The sequence below is a fragment of the Pterocles gutturalis genome, unplaced genomic scaffold (genome assembly GCF_000699245.1).
Source record: "Pterocles gutturalis isolate BGI_N339 unplaced genomic scaffold, ASM69924v1 scaffold42026, whole genome shotgun sequence".
Taxonomy (NCBI): Eukaryota; Metazoa; Chordata; class Aves; order Pterocliformes; family Pteroclidae; genus Pterocles; species Pterocles gutturalis.
This window is the reverse complement of record NW_010107110.1, coordinates 56,837-77,408: the sequence shown is the minus strand read 5'-3', so window position 1 is coordinate 77,408 and position 20,572 is coordinate 56,837. Positions and strand designations below refer to the sequence as shown.

Sequence of the window (20,572 nt, the reverse complement as noted above, 5' to 3'; positions counted from 1 at the left end):
AAACGATTTAAAAGACAGTGATTAATTATGGGTAACGATGATAAAGAGGAACCTCAGATAAACAGCAAAGAATACGAGTGAAGTCTTACTGAATCGTCCTCAATGATAGCTGCGGAGTCAAAGAAGTCTGGCCTCAGCTCAGCCCGTTCTCGCCGGTTTCTTGACGGTGGCTAGAAAGAGGAGTCGCCGTTTTAGAACATCACCTCAGTGACCTGGGTGGAGAGGATTCGCGTGGCTCTACCGCTAACGGGCACTAACTCCCCTCTCCCTTACAGAGCTGCTGTGCCTGGGGTGCTGTGAAAGCTCTGATAGAAACGGAGGCCCTGACATAGGAGAGTACTGTGTAAATTCGTGTTTGTTTAAGGAATGGGGTAAAAGCTGATGGATTTGGAAGAAATTTTAAGTCTGTGCTCTTAGCTAACCACTTGCTTAAGGCTCTTGCTGATTTAAGGATGTTCTTGTATTAAGACTGTAGGGCAGGCTGGATAAAAACTGTCTTTTAACTGTCTTCATGCTTTTAGGTTTATGGTAAAACTTCAGCTCTGACATGGTCAAAAAATGGGTTTAGAAAATATTATACTTAAGATTCCATAATATTTCTGAGAATTCAACCCTCTGTGTTGCCCTCCTCTAGGAATGTAAGAATAAACGTGAGCTTCGCTGGCTTGATCAGTTCCTTCGTTTCCTTGCCTTGGATTGCCAGTAAAAGAAAACATTTTACTTACTTGATGATCGTTTGAATGCTAGTAATAACCTCAGTATTCAGCAGCAGCAACTGAACCATTGCCTAAACTTTCTTTCCAAGACATTTTGGCCCAGTCCTAAAGTAACCTCTGCCTTATTGTTTGGATACGACAGGAGAAATCGGAGAGCTTGGAGAGGGTGACATGTATAATGCAAACTGCTCCTTTTCCCTGTTTTACACGGATAGTTTTCATTCAGAAGGGAGTGGCAGGTGAGGTTATCACCTCTACAAAGGAAATCGCCTGTCCTCAGTATGTCACCGTGAAAGGACCCAAGGTTGCCATCTGGTGATGGGACCTGGCTGGGAGCAATTCCAGCATCCCTTCACGCCTGCCCACTGCTGCCTGCCTCCCCTCTTCTGTGCCAGCACAACTCCGCGTGCTGCTGTCAGCTCACCAGCCCTGGATTACGGATCCCCTCTGCACCCCACCTCCCAGAACTCAAACCAGCCAGGAATGGAGAAACAGCACAACTGGACCAGTCTGACTGCAGTGTGGCTGCATAAAGAGCCACGTCAGCAAAGAGTGAGTGACAACGGCACAGGGAAACCCCAGCACCTGGAACACCCTTAGGGGATGCTGCTTCCAGACACTGCAGAATGGCAGCCAGCAACCTGAACCAAACGTTGTTGCTGGAGTCTAGAGTCCATTAGTCCTTCCTGAGGCAGCTCATGTGATAATGGGATGGGGTGAGCTGGTCTCCCCTCTGCCCCCCCAGCACTCCTCCTGCCCGTGGCTGCCTGCATGGTGCCAGATCAGCCACTTCTTGAGCGCCGCACAACACACCTGGGAATGCTAAAAATCATCACCCACTTCTCAGAGGCTGCCAGGTCCCAGGTGCATGATGGTGCTCCTGGCACGTTGTACTGCCTGAGCCCAGAACGTTAGAGAGGAAGAGTGCTCAGCAACAGTCCTCGTGTTTCTGTGAAAATCAATTGGGCCTGAGCCTGCAGCTGTGGCTTCCAGGGAGCATTTGGATCATCTCCACTCTTTAATGTTCAGACAACAGGAAATCAGGCTCAAAGTTATGGCAATTTTTGGTTTTGAGCTTCCAAAATTCCTTTTAAATTATCTTTCATCTATTTTAAACTTGCTATTAGTAAGATTTACTGACCAGATCAATGACCATTGTGTCCTCAAATTCTTCATTCATATCCTCTAGCTGGCCTCGTGAGGACATCATTACATCTTCAAAGATGGGCTCAGCGTCATCTTCCATTAGACCTCGTCTGATTAAATAAAGAGCAAGGAAATGTCATTCCCAAGCATTTAAATTTCCCAACCACAATCTTTGTCATTAAAAAGAATGTACAAATCCTATCCCTTAATGCCTTCACATAAAACATTATGCTGAGAATAAGGCCAGCGTGCTTTCTGCAATATTAACTGGAAGAAAATCTTACATAAAACCAAATGTAGCACTTGCAGAGGCTAAAGCAGGAAATCCCATGTAATATCATTATCAATAGTAATTAAATTTGTGCCTTACAAGCACAGGGCAATAACCTCCCTGTGTCTGCTTGCCCTGTTACAAAAAGGAGTTACACTGTTTGCCAGGATCATTGCTAAATCCCTGGGAATCCAGCAGTGAATCCAATTCCAGTTGCTAACACTGTAAGGACTTGGTTTTGCTAAAGACTCTGCCCCTCCCTCCTGAAAAGGACTTGTGCTGAAGGACGCGGTTAGATTGGCAGCAGAGCACATCAGAACGCTTTAGCCCCCACCCACGCGCGTTCCCTGCGTTAGCTGCCCAGCGGGACGCCCTGGCAGCAGATGACGTGGATAAAAGAAGCTTGAACAGGTTCACAGGAAGAGTGGACAGCAACATGGAAGGGTTCATTGGGGTAGATTTAACAGACAAATCACAGAAACCCCCTGAAGTGGAACAGGTGAAGGCTGAGAGAGTAATGGGGAGTTGCGCCGTGTCGGTCTGCCCTGCTCGCTGGGCGCCCGCTTACGGCCAGGGTCAGAGGCAGAACACTGGGCTAGAGGGCCCCGCGGCTGGTTACAATGCACGGATGTTGTGAGTGTTGCTCTGCCTTTAACAGGAGTTAAAATGTCGCCGAAATTACTGGCAACAACCCAGAAAAGGTAACATTTAAACTGTGGGATTGTGATCTGAAATGGTTCTGATGGGGAGCGGAGGCTGCTCTGACACTTACACTGCATGCCGTACGCCAGTTCTCCCTTTCATGTAGTTCATTCCTGTCCTGTCCTTTCGATTTAAATCTTCTAGCTTCTGTTGGCCCAACCAAGATATCTGCATCTGGGGACTAACAAACATAAAGTAGCATTATGACCGAGAACATGAAGCATTCTGAGCTGGCTATTTCCAGCCAGTATCTGTCTCCTCAAATTTTGTGTCTGGCCGTGCTTTAGATTCAGATATCTAAATCACATCCATCATGGTACATGGCTTCTGGATTCCCTTCCACAACTTCTCTCCTCTCACTGTAGGCGCACAAAAAAAAAAAAAAAATCCATTAATGATTGTAATACAAGCAGCTAGATAAAATACTCACGTTGCTCATTCCTTAGTGCGGCATGCACCTGAAGTGGGAGCGCTTCTCAAATTCATTTTATCAAATCCTACTTCACTGTCTCAGATCAGGCAAAATATGAGCAAGAATAGATCCAAATGAATAACTAACACATTTTAAAACAAAAGTGTCACACACAGTGAAAACCAAATTGCTTTTAAATATATCCGCAGATCAACTGAAGCATCCAGTAACTGATCCACACACAAACAGCTGGACGGCTGCACGTTCAGTACCACCTCACTCCAGTAGTAGACAGCAATGCGCTTGGTATGAGCTGAGTATTGCAGCACAACGGAACAGGGGTAAACTCAGTGCAGATCTCCAAGAGCAACACCAGTTTCCATTTTATTGCGCCGTCTTGTACACTAGTAAGATTGACACAATAGCCTGGGATAACCCACGTGAAAACAACCTGGAACAAAATATTCTTCTGGACACGATTAACCCCATTTGTTCAGCAACTGACTGCTCTGTATTTTATCTTTTCTCTCTCCTAAGCTGACATGTGGAAGCGCGTGGGGCAGCTAACGCGAGGCTGAAAGGAAAGGATTCTCTGCTGTCGGTTCCGGCTGTGAGCTGGTATGTGGAACCCAGCTCTGGCAGTCAGAGAGAGGAGAGCGATGCTCTGCCTGCGCCCAGCAGTGCTCTGCACACAGTGCTCATCCGAGACAGGAGAAACAGAGGCGCAGGGTGAGAGCCTGGCTCAGCTCACCCCAGGCAAGGGGAAGGTTCTCCCACGGCTTGAGGCAGCACCTGCCCATGGGGCTCAGGAGTGAACCGTGACTGCGAGCTGCCCCACCTGCCGTCGCTAATGAAATGATCACAGAGACTGAGCTTGGGGACAGGTGAGACCAGAGAGCGTCAGGAACAACGTCCTGCTTCAGCAATTCTCTTTGTTTTGTTCCTACTGCAGAGGAGAAAGACTTTAAGAAGAAATCGAGAGCCATGACATCTTCCTGATAATCCAGAAGTGATGGCAACATGTGGGGAGGCAGAAATGGGGAGGCAAACCCCGACCTCAGACAAGCACGTGAGAGACGTGAACCCAGACCTCACATCCTGTGGGATTCAGACGAAGGGAGACTCCAGGACTGCCGTGAGCAGGGCTTTTCCTCAGCTGAGCTCGTTCTGGCCAGCTGGGACTGCCTGCCAGTCTGAGCCGTGCAGGTGAGGAAAGCCGTGCCTGGGCGGGCCTGGCACTCACGCTGTACACACCAGCCCACCTCCCCTCCAGACAGCGCCGGTGGGGAATGCTCCGGCCCAGGCTCGGCCTTCGCGCAGGACCACGCGCACCTCTGCTGGCAGCGTGACGTGGCCCCGCCAACCTGCGCCCTGTCCCACACCGCCTGACGGTGATGGGTAACGTGGGGAAGAACGCTGGCTGCACTCGTTCATGGAAATGCCATGTACTGTGCGCTCCAGAAGTTAACAGCTGTTTGTACCTCCCGAGCTGTGAGGGTCTCCTGTGGGGGCACCGATTAACGGATCGTATCCAGGTTTAGCCTGTCGCGCTGCTGATGCCCGTGCACACCGCACACACAAGCGAAGGAGGACAGCTTATGCTTTCAAATGAGTGCGTTGCTTCACAAGAAGAAGAGAACCGATGGTCACAAACCAGCAACCTTTAAAATAGCTTCTGTGTACAACGTGGTGGTGCACAGACACCCTTGTCCTCTGAGCCTGGAGAAGGTTTCACCATCCCAGGCAGAATGACCATTATTCGTTATTTCTATTGAGAAAATACTACAATTAAAGAATGCAGGATGAAGCAGTAAAGTTTAGGATTGAGCAGGGTGAGTGCACATTCAGGAAGAACTGGGAAGCTGGGGAATGTGTATCAAGAAAGAACACGATGGACAAAAGCTGGAGGAAAACCAAGAGGCACAACCTGGCTGTTTTATAGTGTACTGCAGTGGCAGAAACCTGATTCATCTGGCCAGCATAATACGACTTTTTTATACAGATAAATCAGACTAGTAAATTCGGCTATAAAAATTACAAAAGTAGTCTCCAAAACAGGTATTGTTATTCTGTATCTTCAAATTAATAGAAATAGCACATAATAGCATTATCTGAAGACTATTCTTAAATAAACTACTGACAGATAATAACCAAGGGGAGTTAAGTGACAAAAAGTATATATAATTTAGGGCAAAATAGGACTGCCTGCAGGCAGCTCCCCCAGAAACGGGAATTACCAGCTCAGCAGCCAGAATTGGACTGAAGAGTTAATTTACAAGAGATCAGTTAGGATGTCTGGAGAAACTTAACTGTTCTATGTCACGGGGCAGAGGGAAAGAAGTGAGAACATTTAACAGGTCTTCAGAGAAACAGTTCAACCCAGCCTGCGGCCACGAACACTAGGAAGATTTAACCATCATCACGTGGTTATGCTATGAGACAATTTTAACACAAGGAATTTCTACCCCGATTTCATTACAACGTATTTTTCCTGAGAACTGAAAATAATCAAAGCATTGCTGATCTCCAGCCAAGACATTTCCAGTTGGTTTTGCAAATAAACGCTGCTTTTATGGAGCCACAGACTATCTGTGTAAATAATAGGCAACTCATTGGCCTGGCTCACTGTATTTGAAACCAAAATTCCAACACTTACTTGTGTAAAAAATCTTGTTCAGATCCCTGCTCCGACTCATGCTCCTGGATCTGCTCTCCCATCTGCCTAGTGTTCTCTCGCAAGACAGTTGAGGTGAGCTGTGGTGCCTGCAGCGTCCCTGGAGTATGTATGTTTTCACTCCTGTTCAGCCATGAGCCTTCTAGACTCTCATCTAGAAAAAGAACATTCAACATTACTGACACAGTTCTGATCATCTGCAGTGCGGTATTATTGCCTTCCAGATTCGTTCAGCCAGCTCCCTGACCCTTCTGTCAGTAACTACAGCCTTCCAGCCACTGACACACTTCCACACAGGTAATTTTAGCTGCAGCACCATCTCCAAATTGGATTTTCAACAGTTTAGTGTCTTTTAAAATAAGTGTGCCTTTAAGACATCAACTGGATAAATACTCAAAATGATAAAATTTTCAGCTCTGATTTTATTTTGTGTTCTTTTACGGCAGGATTACTACCAGCTATTCCCAGCAATAACAACAGTTTTAAGTAGAAATATTTAACAAACACACCCCCCCTCCCCGACCTTGGAAATGAATACTGTATTGCAGCACTACCTAAATTGTCGTGTTTTACACAGATAGAGCAAAGAGAATTTCCAGTTACTGACTTTACAATTTAAATCATCTCATATTCATACAGCAACCAAGATACAGTGAAACCCTAAGATGAAGGTGGAGGATGAAACCCCAAATCTGGTCAGCACAGATCTTTAGAAACTTCAGTAACCGGTCTAAGTGGGACACTCATGGTGAAGGGAGCAGAGCAGAGAGGCAGCAGGACAGGGCACCTGAGGAGAATGTGACAGAGCAGACAAGTGCGTAGACACGTAGGAAAAAAAAAAGTTACTTGCTGAAGCAAGTGAAAGACAGAGGAGATGACAAGAGAGAAGACAAGATCACACGTCTGCTAACAGGAAGAAAAGCGCGGTGAGAAAGTCGATGGGGATCTCAATGGATCTTTTCATTTTTCCTATGCCTTCGATTACCCTTCAGGTTGTCTAAAAAGTTGCCTATTTGTTCTTGAATTTACCTTTGAACCTTTTATAATGTTAGAGATTTTTTTAAAAATCCAATTTATGTTTGCTTTGCTTAAGGCATTATGAAGAAATGTCACAGAGCAGATTTTCAGTAGCAACAGGAAACACTCTCCAACACGGACAGTCTGCTGCACCCGACACACGCTGGATTTAGGTGAGAAGGGAACCACAGAGGACTAGTTATGGTTCTTTGATGCAACGATCATTTTTGCAGTGATCCTGCCCTTGTCTTAGTTCCACTAGAGTGGAAATTAAAGAAAAAAAAAAAATCTTAGCAGGATTTAGAGAAGTCCGCATTTGTAACTGCACCGCCAGATTAAGATGAAAGCCAGGACCTTTGGGAGAGTTATAGAAATATGTAAAGGTAAGAAACCAGCAAAGACCTGTGCACACACCACTGTACAGACCATCGCAGGCAAACAGCTGTTTGTTACGGCTGCTCCTCCGCAGCTCACGTTATACAGACAAGCGAACAGTAAGTCCTTATTTCTGAGGATTAAATCTCTGATCACTTGATGAGCTCATTACTGATACATACAAAATAAGACAGAAATATCTGTCTTCCTGCGAAAGATACAGACACCTGGCTCCAGGTTTTCTTGGTTTTCCTTTTTCCAAGATTCAGAAGAAAGTATACTTGGGGCATAATGCTATCAGTAATGCCTACTGCACATCAAGGAGCATCCAAAAATTAAGTATGTGGTGTCCTTCTGACTGGTTATGTTATTGTCGGGGTTTTTTGATATGTGGTATCAGATGTCCTGTATCAACACATGTTTAAACAAGGACTTTAGGTGCTTACATTACAAGTGACATTAGAGCAATCTGCCCGAGGTGAGAGAAATCCTGGGTGTCTCCTGATGACAGGGATGTTTGTGGAAAATTCAGGACCACAGCTGTTACAAAGAGAGGGGACATTCAAATGTGAAGTGTTGCAGGTAAATTCTCCCTTCTACTGATCATTGGAAGAGGAGGACATGAAAAAGAATGAGGCAAACAATGTGATAAATCCTCTTGTAAGACTGAGACTTGCCTTATGGGGAAGCAAAGACATTACCACACTTCCCAGGAGGAAAAAAAAAAAAAAAAAGGATATTGGTAGAGTAGAATAAAATAGAATGAAAAGAGTAACAAGAAGGAAGAAAAAAACCTCATCAGTCCAATTCCGTGAAAAATATGGCATCCTGAAGGAAGCAAAACAGTGTCTGAAGAAAGGAAGCAGTACTTTACCTATCTAAACTCTAGGCTGGCTGTAAGAAACTGAAGGGCTTGGTGCACGTACTGCTCAACATGAGCTGTACTGGAGAATGGACCCCATTGCAGAAGTGTGTATGGACAAATCTTTTAAGAATGTTTTGTTAAACTGCTCTATACTCAGGCAAATTGGCATTACATTCCTCACTGAGGAGTTAGTTTTGTAGATACTGGCCTTGGAAAAATCCCTGAAGTTTAAAGATCCCACTTACACCTGCTCTGCAGTGACAGTGAGTTCACAGCCGTACACACTGCATCACACAGATGAACCAGGAACAGGAGCAGGCTTGGAAGAAGTAGGCTATCGTAGCCCAATTCCTGATAAACACACCCAACATCACAAAAAGAGCAAATGCAGACACTGGATATCAATACCATTTTAAACAACACAAGGTGTCTTCTTCGTGTTCTCTGCAATACAGATCTATAACAGAGTTTCTGCCTTGGGTTTGCTCTTCCACCCTCTTAATTAACAACTGCTCCAACTGAAGCACAGGCAGAAAACCAGGAGCCCGTGACCGAGAAAGGTGTAGAGCAGATAACTCCATAAACTCCTCCTGTGTCCAGCTTCAAGAACAGCTTTTAATAGTTGTAAATCTGCAAATCTCAGTGCAGACAAACAAGAACAGGGACTTGCGATGGGATCTCCCACACAGAAGTGTTCAAGCTCGACAGGATTTTGCAGAACAGATGTCTTGTTTTTACTACATACAGAACACAGCGTGTATTTCAGCATTAATTGATAAACCACAAGGGCTTCTAAGAAGGAAGGCTGGGATATGTGTACAAAAAATGCCTCTACCAGGCAACCTAGAGCCATACAAACCTTCTACTCTCTTTTTGTGGAGCGGTGGTCGTCCTTTCTTATTCCTCACTGAAGAGGCTTTGCTGCTGCTGCTTCCACTGTTCACAGACATCCTGTCATCTTCGCCACCCGTAACCAGCGAGTTTCTGTAGGAGATGAGCGGAAGCCACACATCTTCTCTTCTTTCCATCATCTGCTCTGTCAGGAACTTCTCTAAGTAGGAGTGACTGGAAATAGAAGACAATGAGTGCGGAGGTGCAGCACAGTGTTTCCTTTTTAATTAATCCGCAAGCCCTCTTCACACTGTTGAGAGCTCAACACAAATCCCCCGCGGTGTTTCCTGGTTTTAATTTGATGGCCTATGCTGACAGAGCAGTGCCTCGCTGACCGGACAAGCGCACACCTCATTCCCAGGCTACTCCCAGACAGACAATAAAAACCGCTCTCTCCCCAGTGTCTTCCTCCCACGTCTACCTGTGATCACTCACAGCACGCTCTGCGTGAATTCCTTCCCTATTCTGCATCGCGAGGAATCCCTTCTATATATTGCTGCTGTGTCAACAGACACTGAATTCTAACCACTGTTGTGAGGATGGAGGATATCCTCCTGCATCTTGGAACAAGGAAAATGGTGTCCTCAAATGCAAGCAGTTATTTAAAAAAAAAAAAAAAAAAAGGAAGATCTGTGCCACCACCATGGAGTAGTCAAAACGCACACTTGTGAAGTTACGGGAGGAACCAACCAACCTCCCTCCTGTGTCTGGACTGGAGGGCAGCTGAATGGTTTGCTTTTTCCCCTGATTATTTTATTTTGGTATTAGAAGTAGTCCTTAAAATGAATATGCAAATCCACATAAAAGTGATTCTAATGAATTTCAAGCTGCAGAATCAAGCATTCAGAATTTAGACAAGAGACCTGAGGATTCTTCAACATCACCTCTACCCTTCCTGCAAACACACGAGGGTGCACCCTGCCATCAGCATTTCATGTAACGCCGCACTGCCAGGCTGTCATCAGGGGGAGTCAAACCCACAGATTCTGCACGGAAAGGAACTCTCCATCTCCCTTTTCCCCGGTTAGCTCACGCCAGGCTCAGGCTTCTTACCCAGCCTGGGATCAGAATGGGACACGAGCCACGCTGTAGAGCTGGGTCACAACCCACACATCCACTCTGTCATGGGGTTTTGGTTTGGTTCCCTGATGGGGTGACTTTGCTCAAGAAACAGCAGTTTTTCTGTCTCCTGTTTTATATATTGCGGCTGCTTCTTCCTTCCCCTTTCCGTGTGTGCACTAACACCCAAACCTGTGCTGAATGGGAAACCCTTGGTTTATTCTCTCTTTTCTCCAGTACCAAGCAGTACAACACCCCAGTGCTTCATGACTTTAGAGGATTCATCTGCAGAATAGTAAGAACTTCTCCTGCATCCAATTTATATTCATAAAACCAGAGTGCACAGGTTTTATGCCCAAACTGTGAAGAAGGAAAAACGACACCCCTTGGGGATTCTTTACTGATGAGATGCTCAACTTCAGCCGCCTTTTGCTCCACGTTTGAGAGGAGCTTCAGACTGGCAGCTGCTGCCAGCTTCAACGAGGATGGAACTCTGAATTTCTAGAAGTCAGAACACCACGCTGGGACTCCATCTCATCTGACTCTAGACACCCAACAGTCAGTTGTCCTGACTAACAGTCTCTATTTGAAAGAAATAAATGGAAATAAATGCCTCCACAGGGCAGTTTCCTCTGTACTGCATTAGATAATTCCTCAGGATTTCCCTGCCTGCATCTGCCTCGAGTGTTTGTAACCGTGCTAGTATGAATTTTTTTCTGCTAAGTGTAAGAGCCTGACACCTTATATTAAATCCACAGATTTGAATAAATCCATAAACGGCTATCACTGATTCCGGAGGTTACTCATCAAACAAGAAGCTGAATAAACAAATAGGACAGGAAAATGAAATTAAAACAATGTTGCTGCCCCAAACTGGAAACACCTCACTTTTCTCCTTCCAACTGAAAAAGCCAGCTGCAAAGCAGGAGGGAAGCAGGAGCCCTGCGAAAGAGCAGCGGCTGCTGAGCTGTAACAGCACTGGTATTTTGCACCAAGGGCAGAGGACACATGCAGACACATCAAGCAGAAAATTCTTTTTTTGTTGGGTTGGGAAGCCAAGCTGGAGGATCTCTGGGAGATGGGCAGCTCTCCACTCATGGGACTTTCAGGGTTATTCTAGAGCACAGGAGCCCACTGCTGAGCTCAGGGACAGCCACTGGGCAGGAGGAGGTGACGCCAGGAGGGAGGCGGATGATCTGCGCTCAGGAGTTCTCCAGCAGATGGGGGTCACGCACCTCCTGCTGTAGGCAGCCCCCCTGGGACTGGGGGAGTCGTGCTACAGAGGTGGGAAATCAAGCTTCCGGAGCAGAGGCCAGGGTGTAAGGTCAGCCCATGGCCCGGGGGCGCAGACAGGACAGATCTCTGCAGGGAAGGAACACAGGGATCTCCAACAGAAGTCTTTACACATCAGCGAGTTACCATGGCTCTTTCCACAGGCACCGCAGCCCATGGAATCCAGGGCACCTCTGAACTTGTCTTAGCAGTCATTTAGCACAGATCAGATAAATCATGCCCTAAAGGGCCTATTTCTTTTTGCTGATCTTAGAATTCGGCTAAAGTGGAAAGTCCATGTGACTGCAATAAAGACAGCTAAAACAGGAGAGATGGATTCCATGCAGCGATCTTTGCAGTCCTGGTTGTGTGTGTGGGCACCAACGAGCGGGGAAGGAGAACCTTTAAGAAAAGATTTTAAATGGCAACACAGAAGGGTTAAGAACGCGATCTCCTGAAGTACTGAATTTCAGGGAAAGGATCAGGTCAAATTCAGCTGACATGTACACTGTGCAGAATAATGTAACTTTAACTGTTAGACATGGGAGAAACGTGTGGAAGGGATGACGACTATACAGGAAGGATAGCTTCACTAAATTAAACAGCCATTGGGCTAATGACACTTAAACTAACAGATGCAGGAAAATCTACAGTTCGGGTAGGAAGATAGGAATAAAATCCTACTATCCTTAAGTCCTGTCCTGAAGAATAGGACAGAAGCTGACAAGATTCACAGATATAACAGGGAAGATCTGTTCCAAAAACTGAGTGCCAAGACAGCCCATCTGGATCTCCCCATCTCTACAGGACAGATGGGGAGGCACTCTTTATCAGGGGGGGTAGTGATAGGACAAGGGGTAATGGGTATAAGCTAAAAGAGGGTAAATTTAGACTAGACATTAGGAAGAAATTTTTCACTGTGAGGGTGGTGAGGCAGTGGCCCAGGTTGCCCAGGGAAGCTGTGGATGCCCCATCCCTGGAGGGGTTCAAGGCCAGGCTGGATGAGGCTTTGAGCAACCTGGGCTGGTGGGAGGTGTCCCTGCCCATGGCAGGGGTGGAACTGGATGAGCTTTAAGGTCCTTTCCAACCCAAACCATTCTGTGATTCTACGATTCTATGATCATCCCATTCTCAAGCTTGTTTAACTACTTCTGCTGTATTTGCTGAATTGACAAATTATCGACACAATTAAAAAAGTGAATTGGTTCAAGTGTGTATACATGAAAAATTATACAAAATGAACCAAGATGCATTTCTTGCAACACAGATAAAGCTATACTGTTCATATTTGTTAACCTTAATAGAAAAGCCCCTTAAAACAAATGTCTTCACAGAAAAACTACAGGGAAGTTTAACAGAAAGAGTCAGTGGAGGTAGTTACAGTAGATGCATATGACTTACACTCCCTGTGGTCAGAAAATGGACTGGAAAGATACCTATAACGATAAATCAGAAGATTTGGCAACAGCATTTTTTAACTGCTCAAAGTTATTCAAAGAATTCAGCTCCACACTGAGCACAGTGCTTGGCTGCTTGTTGACTGGAGTCCTCTTCCTTTTCCCCTTACGACCACTGTGCTGTGGCCAAATCCTGAATATTTGCTACGTAACTGATTAGAAATGTGGAGGGTTATCTCGGCAGTGATGCTGACAGCATGTCTTTACTACGAACTTGCCCTTAATAATGCAGTGCTCTCTTTGCCAATTCTGTTGACATCCACAGCCTCTCTTGCTTGTAAAACATTATTTCTTGCTCTTTATTCAGTTCCTATCAACAATACCTCTGATTTGTTTCACTCCCATTGTTTCACCTGCAGTAGTTACCCACCTATCAAATTCAGGTGCTCGGTTCAGCCTGCCAGCTCTCTGCCAGCCTGTCCTAACCAACAAGAGTGTCTTCGCCCAGCCTCTCTCTCTATCCCATTGTGCCAGTAACAGAAGCCTTGAGAAACCTTTATTTCCCAGTTTAACTCACTATATTAAAATAAACAACGAAGCCATGTTTACATTTTACGTAAATACCCAACAGAAACAGATGGCACTGCCGTGTTCACAGGCCTGTGAATTTCCTGCACTGCTAACATTTCATTTATTTTTCCTTCCACTGTGTAAAAAAGACTGGTTTTTATTTTCAGTGCCCCGTGGGAAACTTTAAGGAACATTGTTTTGTGAGGTCTCAAACTCACCTCATCAGTAGATCTGATTCTCCTTTTCTCCTTTATTTTTCTTACTTTAAAATATAAACTGATGAATAACTATGTATGCGAAGTGTCTCACTACGGCCCCTGTTTTGTGGAAACCTCAAAGCAGAGAGCTTGAACACACACTACAGTGCTTAACAGAGCCCAGCAGAACCCACCGAGAAAACAGAGCAGAACTTACACAGTCTTTTTGTCCTGTCGCAAGAGTTTAGATGAAAATTCACTAAGCACTTCAAGGAAAGCAAGGTTCGGAGGTGGATAGTCTTGTCCTTTTTGATTCTGATATTTGAAGGCAAACTCTATGCCATCTCTACAGTAAAGAAATATTAAAATTTTCACACATTTGTAACAAAATAAAAAACATGTTGCCCTAAATCTGAACTGTGATGAAATTCTTTATATTTTTATATCCCATCATAACTTTTTTTTTTTTTCATTACTGGACAACAGTTGCCTTCGGACAAAGGGGAACTAAATGTTCCCTCTTGATCTGTGAGGATTCCATCTCAAAGACAACAGATTGCCAGTAGCATGGTCAGAAGGAACTTACCACAACCTAAGAAACTCGGCAAGTGCCGAAAGCCGCTGCCTTAGCAGGAGCAGCCAACTGGCTCTTCCTTGTTTCTGCACGAAGCAGAAGCTTGCAGTAAGAATAATACGTAAGATAGAACAGGACAGAACTTTGCATCAAGGGTCACAGGAAATAATTACTTACCAGTACATCGATACATCTGCCTTATCTCTGCTTTATCATTTGAGACTAAAGAAAACAATTTACCTTCACATTATCCAATAAGGGCGCATGCATGTCTTGACCTCTCTTTTATTTGTCACAGGAAAGTGTCAGGCAGCATTTTGATCACGCTTTGCTCATCTTAGTCTTAATGACTTAGGCTCTGAGATAGCAAACTTTAATATTTTAATCTTCTTATGGCATGGGAAAGTCCTAATTTAAATTTAGCAGCACCTTCCTACACTTTCTTACACAGTGGTCGCATAAAAAGCTTCAATCCACTTAAAAAAAAAAGACATTCAAAGTATTTTTGGGCTATCTTTTTATAAAAGCCCTTGGTGCCTCCAGAATCCACAGAGGTGTGGTGCAAAGAACTATCTCCAGTTGTTAGATACAATCCACACAAACGTGTAATACCAGTGGCTTCACCTGAGATGGATAAACACGGCCATTCCAATAAAACCCAACAAATACTCAGGCAGCAGCTAGTTTTTCCTCCTTTCTTACATACACGCATGCACACCCCCTACCATTTTTCTACATAAACTAGAAAAAAAAGTCACTATTCCAGGACCTGCTAAGATTATGTACCTTTCGAAAAGGCATGCTGAGCACAACTTTTAATCTGAAGTAATATAAAAATCTAGTTTATTTACCACCACTCACTTGTGTAGTGTGGCCACAGCCTCTCTGGTCTTGATCTGATCCAAGCCAAAAGTGAGGGCAAACCGCCGGGCCAGCTCCTTAATCCCACTGACATGGGCAGATGTCCTGTCCAGATTGGGACCTTGCTCCTGAACAAGCTCATTGAACAGCTAGAGAAGGAATTCCATCGTTAAAATCTGGGAGCTAGAAAACACTTTTCTTGAGAAAGGCTTTTGTTCTTAACCTGTTACAGCTACGAGTGGACCTTACAATGTTTTTTTTTCACAGAGATGTAAATGCTGGGTTCTAATCCAGTTCCCAGACTTTCTTCCATGTAACTGCTGTCTGCCAGTTGTCCCCCATCCTGTACTTGAGCAGACGGTAACTTTCACACTTACCTTCACTGAACCGCATCGATTTTTCTCACAGCTCATCGAGGTGGTTCTGCATTCTTACGCTGTCTTCTCAAACACCCACACTGAATAACATCACCCAACAGATCAGCGTCTTCTTTGAATTTAGGAAGCAAACTGGTATTTCACCGTGCAAGACTCAATGATGATCAGAAGAGCACCACTGGGTGAATGCCTTCGCAGCCTGCTTGGTAACGCCCCTCCAGTGCAATAACAAACCACTCAGCTGTTGTCCAACCAGTTCTACACCTTCCCCTGGTACTGCCACTGAGACCCCGTTTTCCTCAACATCGAGGGAGACAGTGTCAGTGACAATGTGGAATCAAGCTGCATCACATCTCCTGTTTCTCTGATATCCACAAGCCCCGTTACCGTAGAATTAACAAAAGCAGCTTAATTTGACATGATTTCTCCTTGACAAATTCATACTGGCTGTTACCTATCACTTAGGCACTTGCAAATAGCTTCTCCAATTATTTTTTTTTTCATGAAATTATATCAGGCTGACTGATCTACGGCACCTGGCTTCTTCCTCTCTCCAAATTTTGAGGACAGGAACTACTTCGATGCTCGCCGCTTCTTCTGGAAGTACAGCTGGTTTTCTTAAGTTTTCACAGGTACATCTCAGCTTTCAGATTGCTACAGGAAATAAATCCCTTACTACTCTGGAACGAAATTTGGGAGGCCCAGCTGATTTGAAAACATCCAATTACAGCAGTAATTTCTCTATCACATGGATACAGCTGGTGCTTCAAGGGCCTAAACTTCACTTAGTGAGCACACACTCATGCTGTTGGCAGAACAAGGATGGGTTCAATCATCAAGCCAATAATTTATGGTTGACATAAAGCAAATTTTTCAGGGGAAAAACACATGTTTAACAATATTGGAAGACTTAAACTAATTAGCTTGAAGTTTGAAAAAATCAATCAGTATTTAGATAAAATGTAAAGAAGATGCATTACTTCCAGGTAATTATAAGAAGAAAAAGTCATCCTAATTCTTCTTGTTCACTAGGTAAACAAACGCTATGAACCTGCCTGCACCAAACTGCCTTCCAGGCTCTTCTCTCCCTTTTTCCATTTTAATCTGACCAAAACTTTGCCAATGTGGGTTTACAGAGACAGAGATTACTGAGACAAATGAATAGTGACAGCCTGAACTGAGGAGCAAGATAATCTCTCAACAGAAGTGTAGTATTTTTGCTGCATCAGAGAAAATCCTGTCCAGTATTTTTTGCAGTGAGGCATTTGTAACAAAAATCAATATTCTTACCTGTTGCAAACTGAGAATGAGTGTCTTTGCACACTGGATTTTATCAATTTGCCTTGTTTTGCTCAGGGTTTCCTTAATGATATCTCCATAGTCATTGTAGTACTAGGAAAAAACATGGAAAAATTCTCTTTAAATCGAATCTCTTACACAATTCCTTAGTTTTCCTGATAGAAAGATTACTTGTAATTCTTGTTTTGAAAAGGAAGCAGTTGCCAAAAAGCTAGTCTGAAATCCGTATTTTTTTGTGTGAGTGAGAGGCAATGTTTCAGTGTCAAAATGTAAACTGGTTGTTAGCCTGCACCCAGCCATGGGGTAAGGAACTGCTGTATTTGTCAGTAACTTTCATAACAAATATGCTGAAAAACAAACAAAAGAGTATTGCCTACCCCAAACTAAATGTTTGACAGAAGTGGTCCATGGCTGCAAATTCCAAGAAACAAGGTTACACTGAACCAACACACCCTTCACAGACACTAGCACACCAATGTGAAGCTCCACATCCAATGCAAGGTGAGTTAGGTGGCCAAGAAAGGAATTCACCAACGCCAGAAAGCGGAGTAAGGCATCAGTCAGTATGAAGTGTCGATTTTCTTTATGTCAGAAGAATGGCTGCTGAAAACCACAGCCTACGGTACTGAACATTTGGGTAGAAAAGCCTGTAGAACCATTAAAACTTCTCAGCTGAGAATATAAAATTTCTTTTTCCAAACAGTATTCTTTCAGCCTCATGAATATTTCTGCATTTGCAACCACTCATTTTCATTGCCTCTAAAATATTGCTCCTGCCTTCTTTGGTACAGAGATCCTTTCAGTTTGCATTCTGATTTAAATTCAGTTTTTCTCACTCTCCCCCAATTTCAAGAGAAGGAGGGGTGGGGGGAGAGAAGACCAACCTAGAGCAGCAGGTAGGAAACAAACCTGGGATTGTGACAGCGTCAGTCTGAAACTCCTGCTCTGGGAAAAACCCCTACGCAAGACTAACCCAGCGACCTGGCTGATGGCTGGAGTGTGCGCTGGAGATGCTACTGAACTGTGTGCTCCTAACGAACAGGAGAGGGAGGATTTAAGGTTCACTCCTTTATATTTCACCCCAACATCTCAAACACTGTCTACAGCGAAGGACCTGCTCCCCACTCTATCTTCCAGTTTCTCCTCCTTGGTTGGCACCTCTGTGAGGACTAATCCCTCACACAGACAGGTAAGGTTTGCCCCTCAATCTGATATTTTTTTCACTGTGCAGGTGGTGAGGCAGCGGCCCAGGGTGCCCAGAGAAGCTGTGGATGCCCCATCCCTGGAGGGGTTCAAGGCCAGGCTGGATGAGGCTTTGGGCAACCTGGGCTGGTGGGAGGTGTCCCTGCCCATGGCAGGGGGTGGAACTGGATGGGTTTTAAGGTCCCTTCCAACCCAAACCAGTCTGTGATTCTGTGCTATAAGTGCGGGGCTGTGTGCTGCTGGGCAGCGCCAGGGCTGCTGACATGCCTGGTTTCTGGCAGTAACCTCGCCAGAGCAGGGTGTGGCGGTGGCTGAGCAGCAGGGCTGTCTGAATTCCACTGTGCCTCCATCCTGTACGGAGGCAGTGGGAGCTGGTGAGACACTCAGGTGATGCACACACACCTACAGCAGTCCCACACAGAGATTTGTTACTGCTTTCCTTTTTAAAACCATCTTTTCTCACCAAACCGCCTGCTCCCTTATGGCAAGCACCAAGACTGCCAGACTCCCAGCTGAACCTAACGCTGAACAGCTGACTGTTACTGTAGATTCTAGGAATGAGTTTGAGGAGCAGGGTGAGAAATTCTCTGCAGAGGGGAGCCTCTCTGGGAACACCCAGCACCGTGCAGGACCAAATTCTGGCACTGCCTTTAGTAAGGCACTCCTGCTACGCAGGAGAGGAGGCTCAGAGCTAACGGCTTCTCAGTAGCAGGCGTGGTTTAGAAAAGAAAAACTACTATAAGAAATCAAATAAGGCTGGAAAAGCTTTCAAAAGTGTTCAGCCTTTAACTACTGTGCTGGAAGGGAGAGGACGAGCGGCCATGACACCACAGCCTGTGTTCAGTGAAGGAGAGGAGAATACACAGAGCTGTACCTTCATATAGTGTTTGAAGATATCTGCTGCTGCATGCATGTCCACAATGTCGTAAATTATCAGCTTGCTAAAGGCAGCCAAAAGGTTTCTTCTCTTATGTAAAGCTTCTATTTTGTTAGCTTCATCTTCTTCATCTCCCTCTGAAAGCATCAACAACAAGAATATGTTTGTAAGGAACTGCTATGTTCTAAAGCAACATTACTGAAGGGTAGGTTTTAGAAAAAAATATTCAAAATGAAGCAAGGATTGTTGCAGGAGAAGCTAAAATGAAAGGTGATAATTCTTGAGTCCTGCCTATGTTAGGACCTTTAGGAAAGCTCAGGAACATGACACACGACTGACCAAGGATGCTGTAGTCCTGAACAGGTACTAAACGCAATCCACATGGAAATGGATCACTTATTTTCTTTACCCTGTGAAAGGCCACAGTGGGGACTTGTAGAACGTTTTTTGCCTAACTTTTGAAACATTTGGAGATACTTTAACATGACTAAGCTACACATATTCCACAGGAGGAAAATTAGAAGCAGCAATAGGAAGTTTATCTCAGCTGTCAGAAACACCACCACTGAATGGCAATGTCAGAAGTACAAACACTCCACTCCGTGAATTACAATGAGGCTATACCCATAAAATGTGAAATATTCTATCATGTAATAAAAGCATATTTCACAACTTATATAAGAAAATGAAATCAGCTATAACCACTGTAATAAAGTAAATATTCAGTGGTATTTAGAAGAGCTTGTTCTTGGAGGGAATCTTCCCACCAGTCTGGAGAAGCAGAGACCTGTGCAGGGGGGAGGAGGGACACAGTGTCAGCTGCGACTCTTACTGGAGTCCCCACAGAGCCACAGTCCTCGAGTCACGTATTTGATCACAGGAAATCTACGAGCAGCGGAGTTGACTGTGAACATGCATGCATGTTTTCATCCTGCAGTGCTTTATCCCATGGAATTGAAGCCCATCAGCACACTCCCCCCACCCTTTGCTTAATTTATTTTATCATTACTGAGGTGTTCCAAATACCAGAAGTTATAAATGGCCAGACTGACTTCATGGAGTCAGAGCAGCACTAGGGAAAGGAGATTATGCACAAAGATCTTCATCCATCTCTTTGCTGTCTTCCCAGTCCAATCACAGGACGTTAACGAGCAGCAATTTTGCTAAAGAGCAAAAATAAATTAGACACCATCCTCCTAAAATCTATCCCTGATGTATTCTTTCTGAACATTGAACTCACAAAGTATGATTAACTGCACACAGATTTCTGGTGAACAAGTGTTTCAAAATGTGTTCTTCCCAGGAATCCCAAGAGATGCTCAAGAAGGAAAGATGTCAGCTGCTGAGGACCTGGGGACTAGAAGCCTGAAAGCACCTTTAGAGCAAGAATAGATTCTCTGAGACCTTAGTTCTATATATTGCTGTCTTAAAAGATCTAAAATAGCAACGATGTGTCACGCTAACATACTAGCAGCTGAGTACAGCGGAAATGCAGAAAAGGTGCCAGAAAGAGCACCGCAGCACGCGCTCAGCAGCTTTCACATGGTTTGACTATCTGGGAACCCAGCTCTTGCCCAAACCTGTTCTGGATTCAGAAATCTGGTATCTCTGTACTTGCCTTTAGGCACCTGTAACACAGCACCGAGTTATTTAAAACCAGACCTAAGTGACAAATCTGCCTCTCCCCGAGTGACAGCCAGAATTCCAAGTCATCCTTGTGAGGAGGTGGAGATGGGGTCACCTCCAACCGCGGCCTCTCAACGCAGTCACGCACAGATGCCTGGGAAAGAGCAAGGAAGCACGCAAGCGTACATGAC

The 20,572-nt window shown here is 44.8% G+C and overlaps 1 protein-coding gene across 1 annotated transcript in view; it reads right to left on the bottom strand.

Moving 5' to 3' along the window:
* Window positions 1–20,572, bottom strand: part of STAG1 (stromal antigen 1) — a gene marked incomplete at its 5' end in the record, with an annotated part of 71,487 nt that overhangs the window by 1,600 nt on the left and 49,315 nt on the right. The window contains 9 exons of the mRNA XM_010087987.1: window positions 90–170; window positions 1,858–1,972; window positions 2,906–3,016; window positions 5,904–6,075; window positions 9,038–9,243; window positions 13,782–13,910; window positions 15,000–15,148; window positions 16,667–16,768; window positions 18,753–18,892. Of these exons, the coding sequence (XP_010086289.1) occupies window positions 90–170; window positions 1,858–1,972; window positions 2,906–3,016; window positions 5,904–6,075; window positions 9,038–9,243; window positions 13,782–13,910; window positions 15,000–15,148; window positions 16,667–16,768; window positions 18,753–18,892 (1,205 nt within the window). The remainder of the gene's footprint in view (window positions 1–89; window positions 171–1,857; window positions 1,973–2,905; window positions 3,017–5,903; window positions 6,076–9,037; window positions 9,244–13,781; window positions 13,911–14,999; window positions 15,149–16,666; window positions 16,769–18,752; window positions 18,893–20,572) is intronic.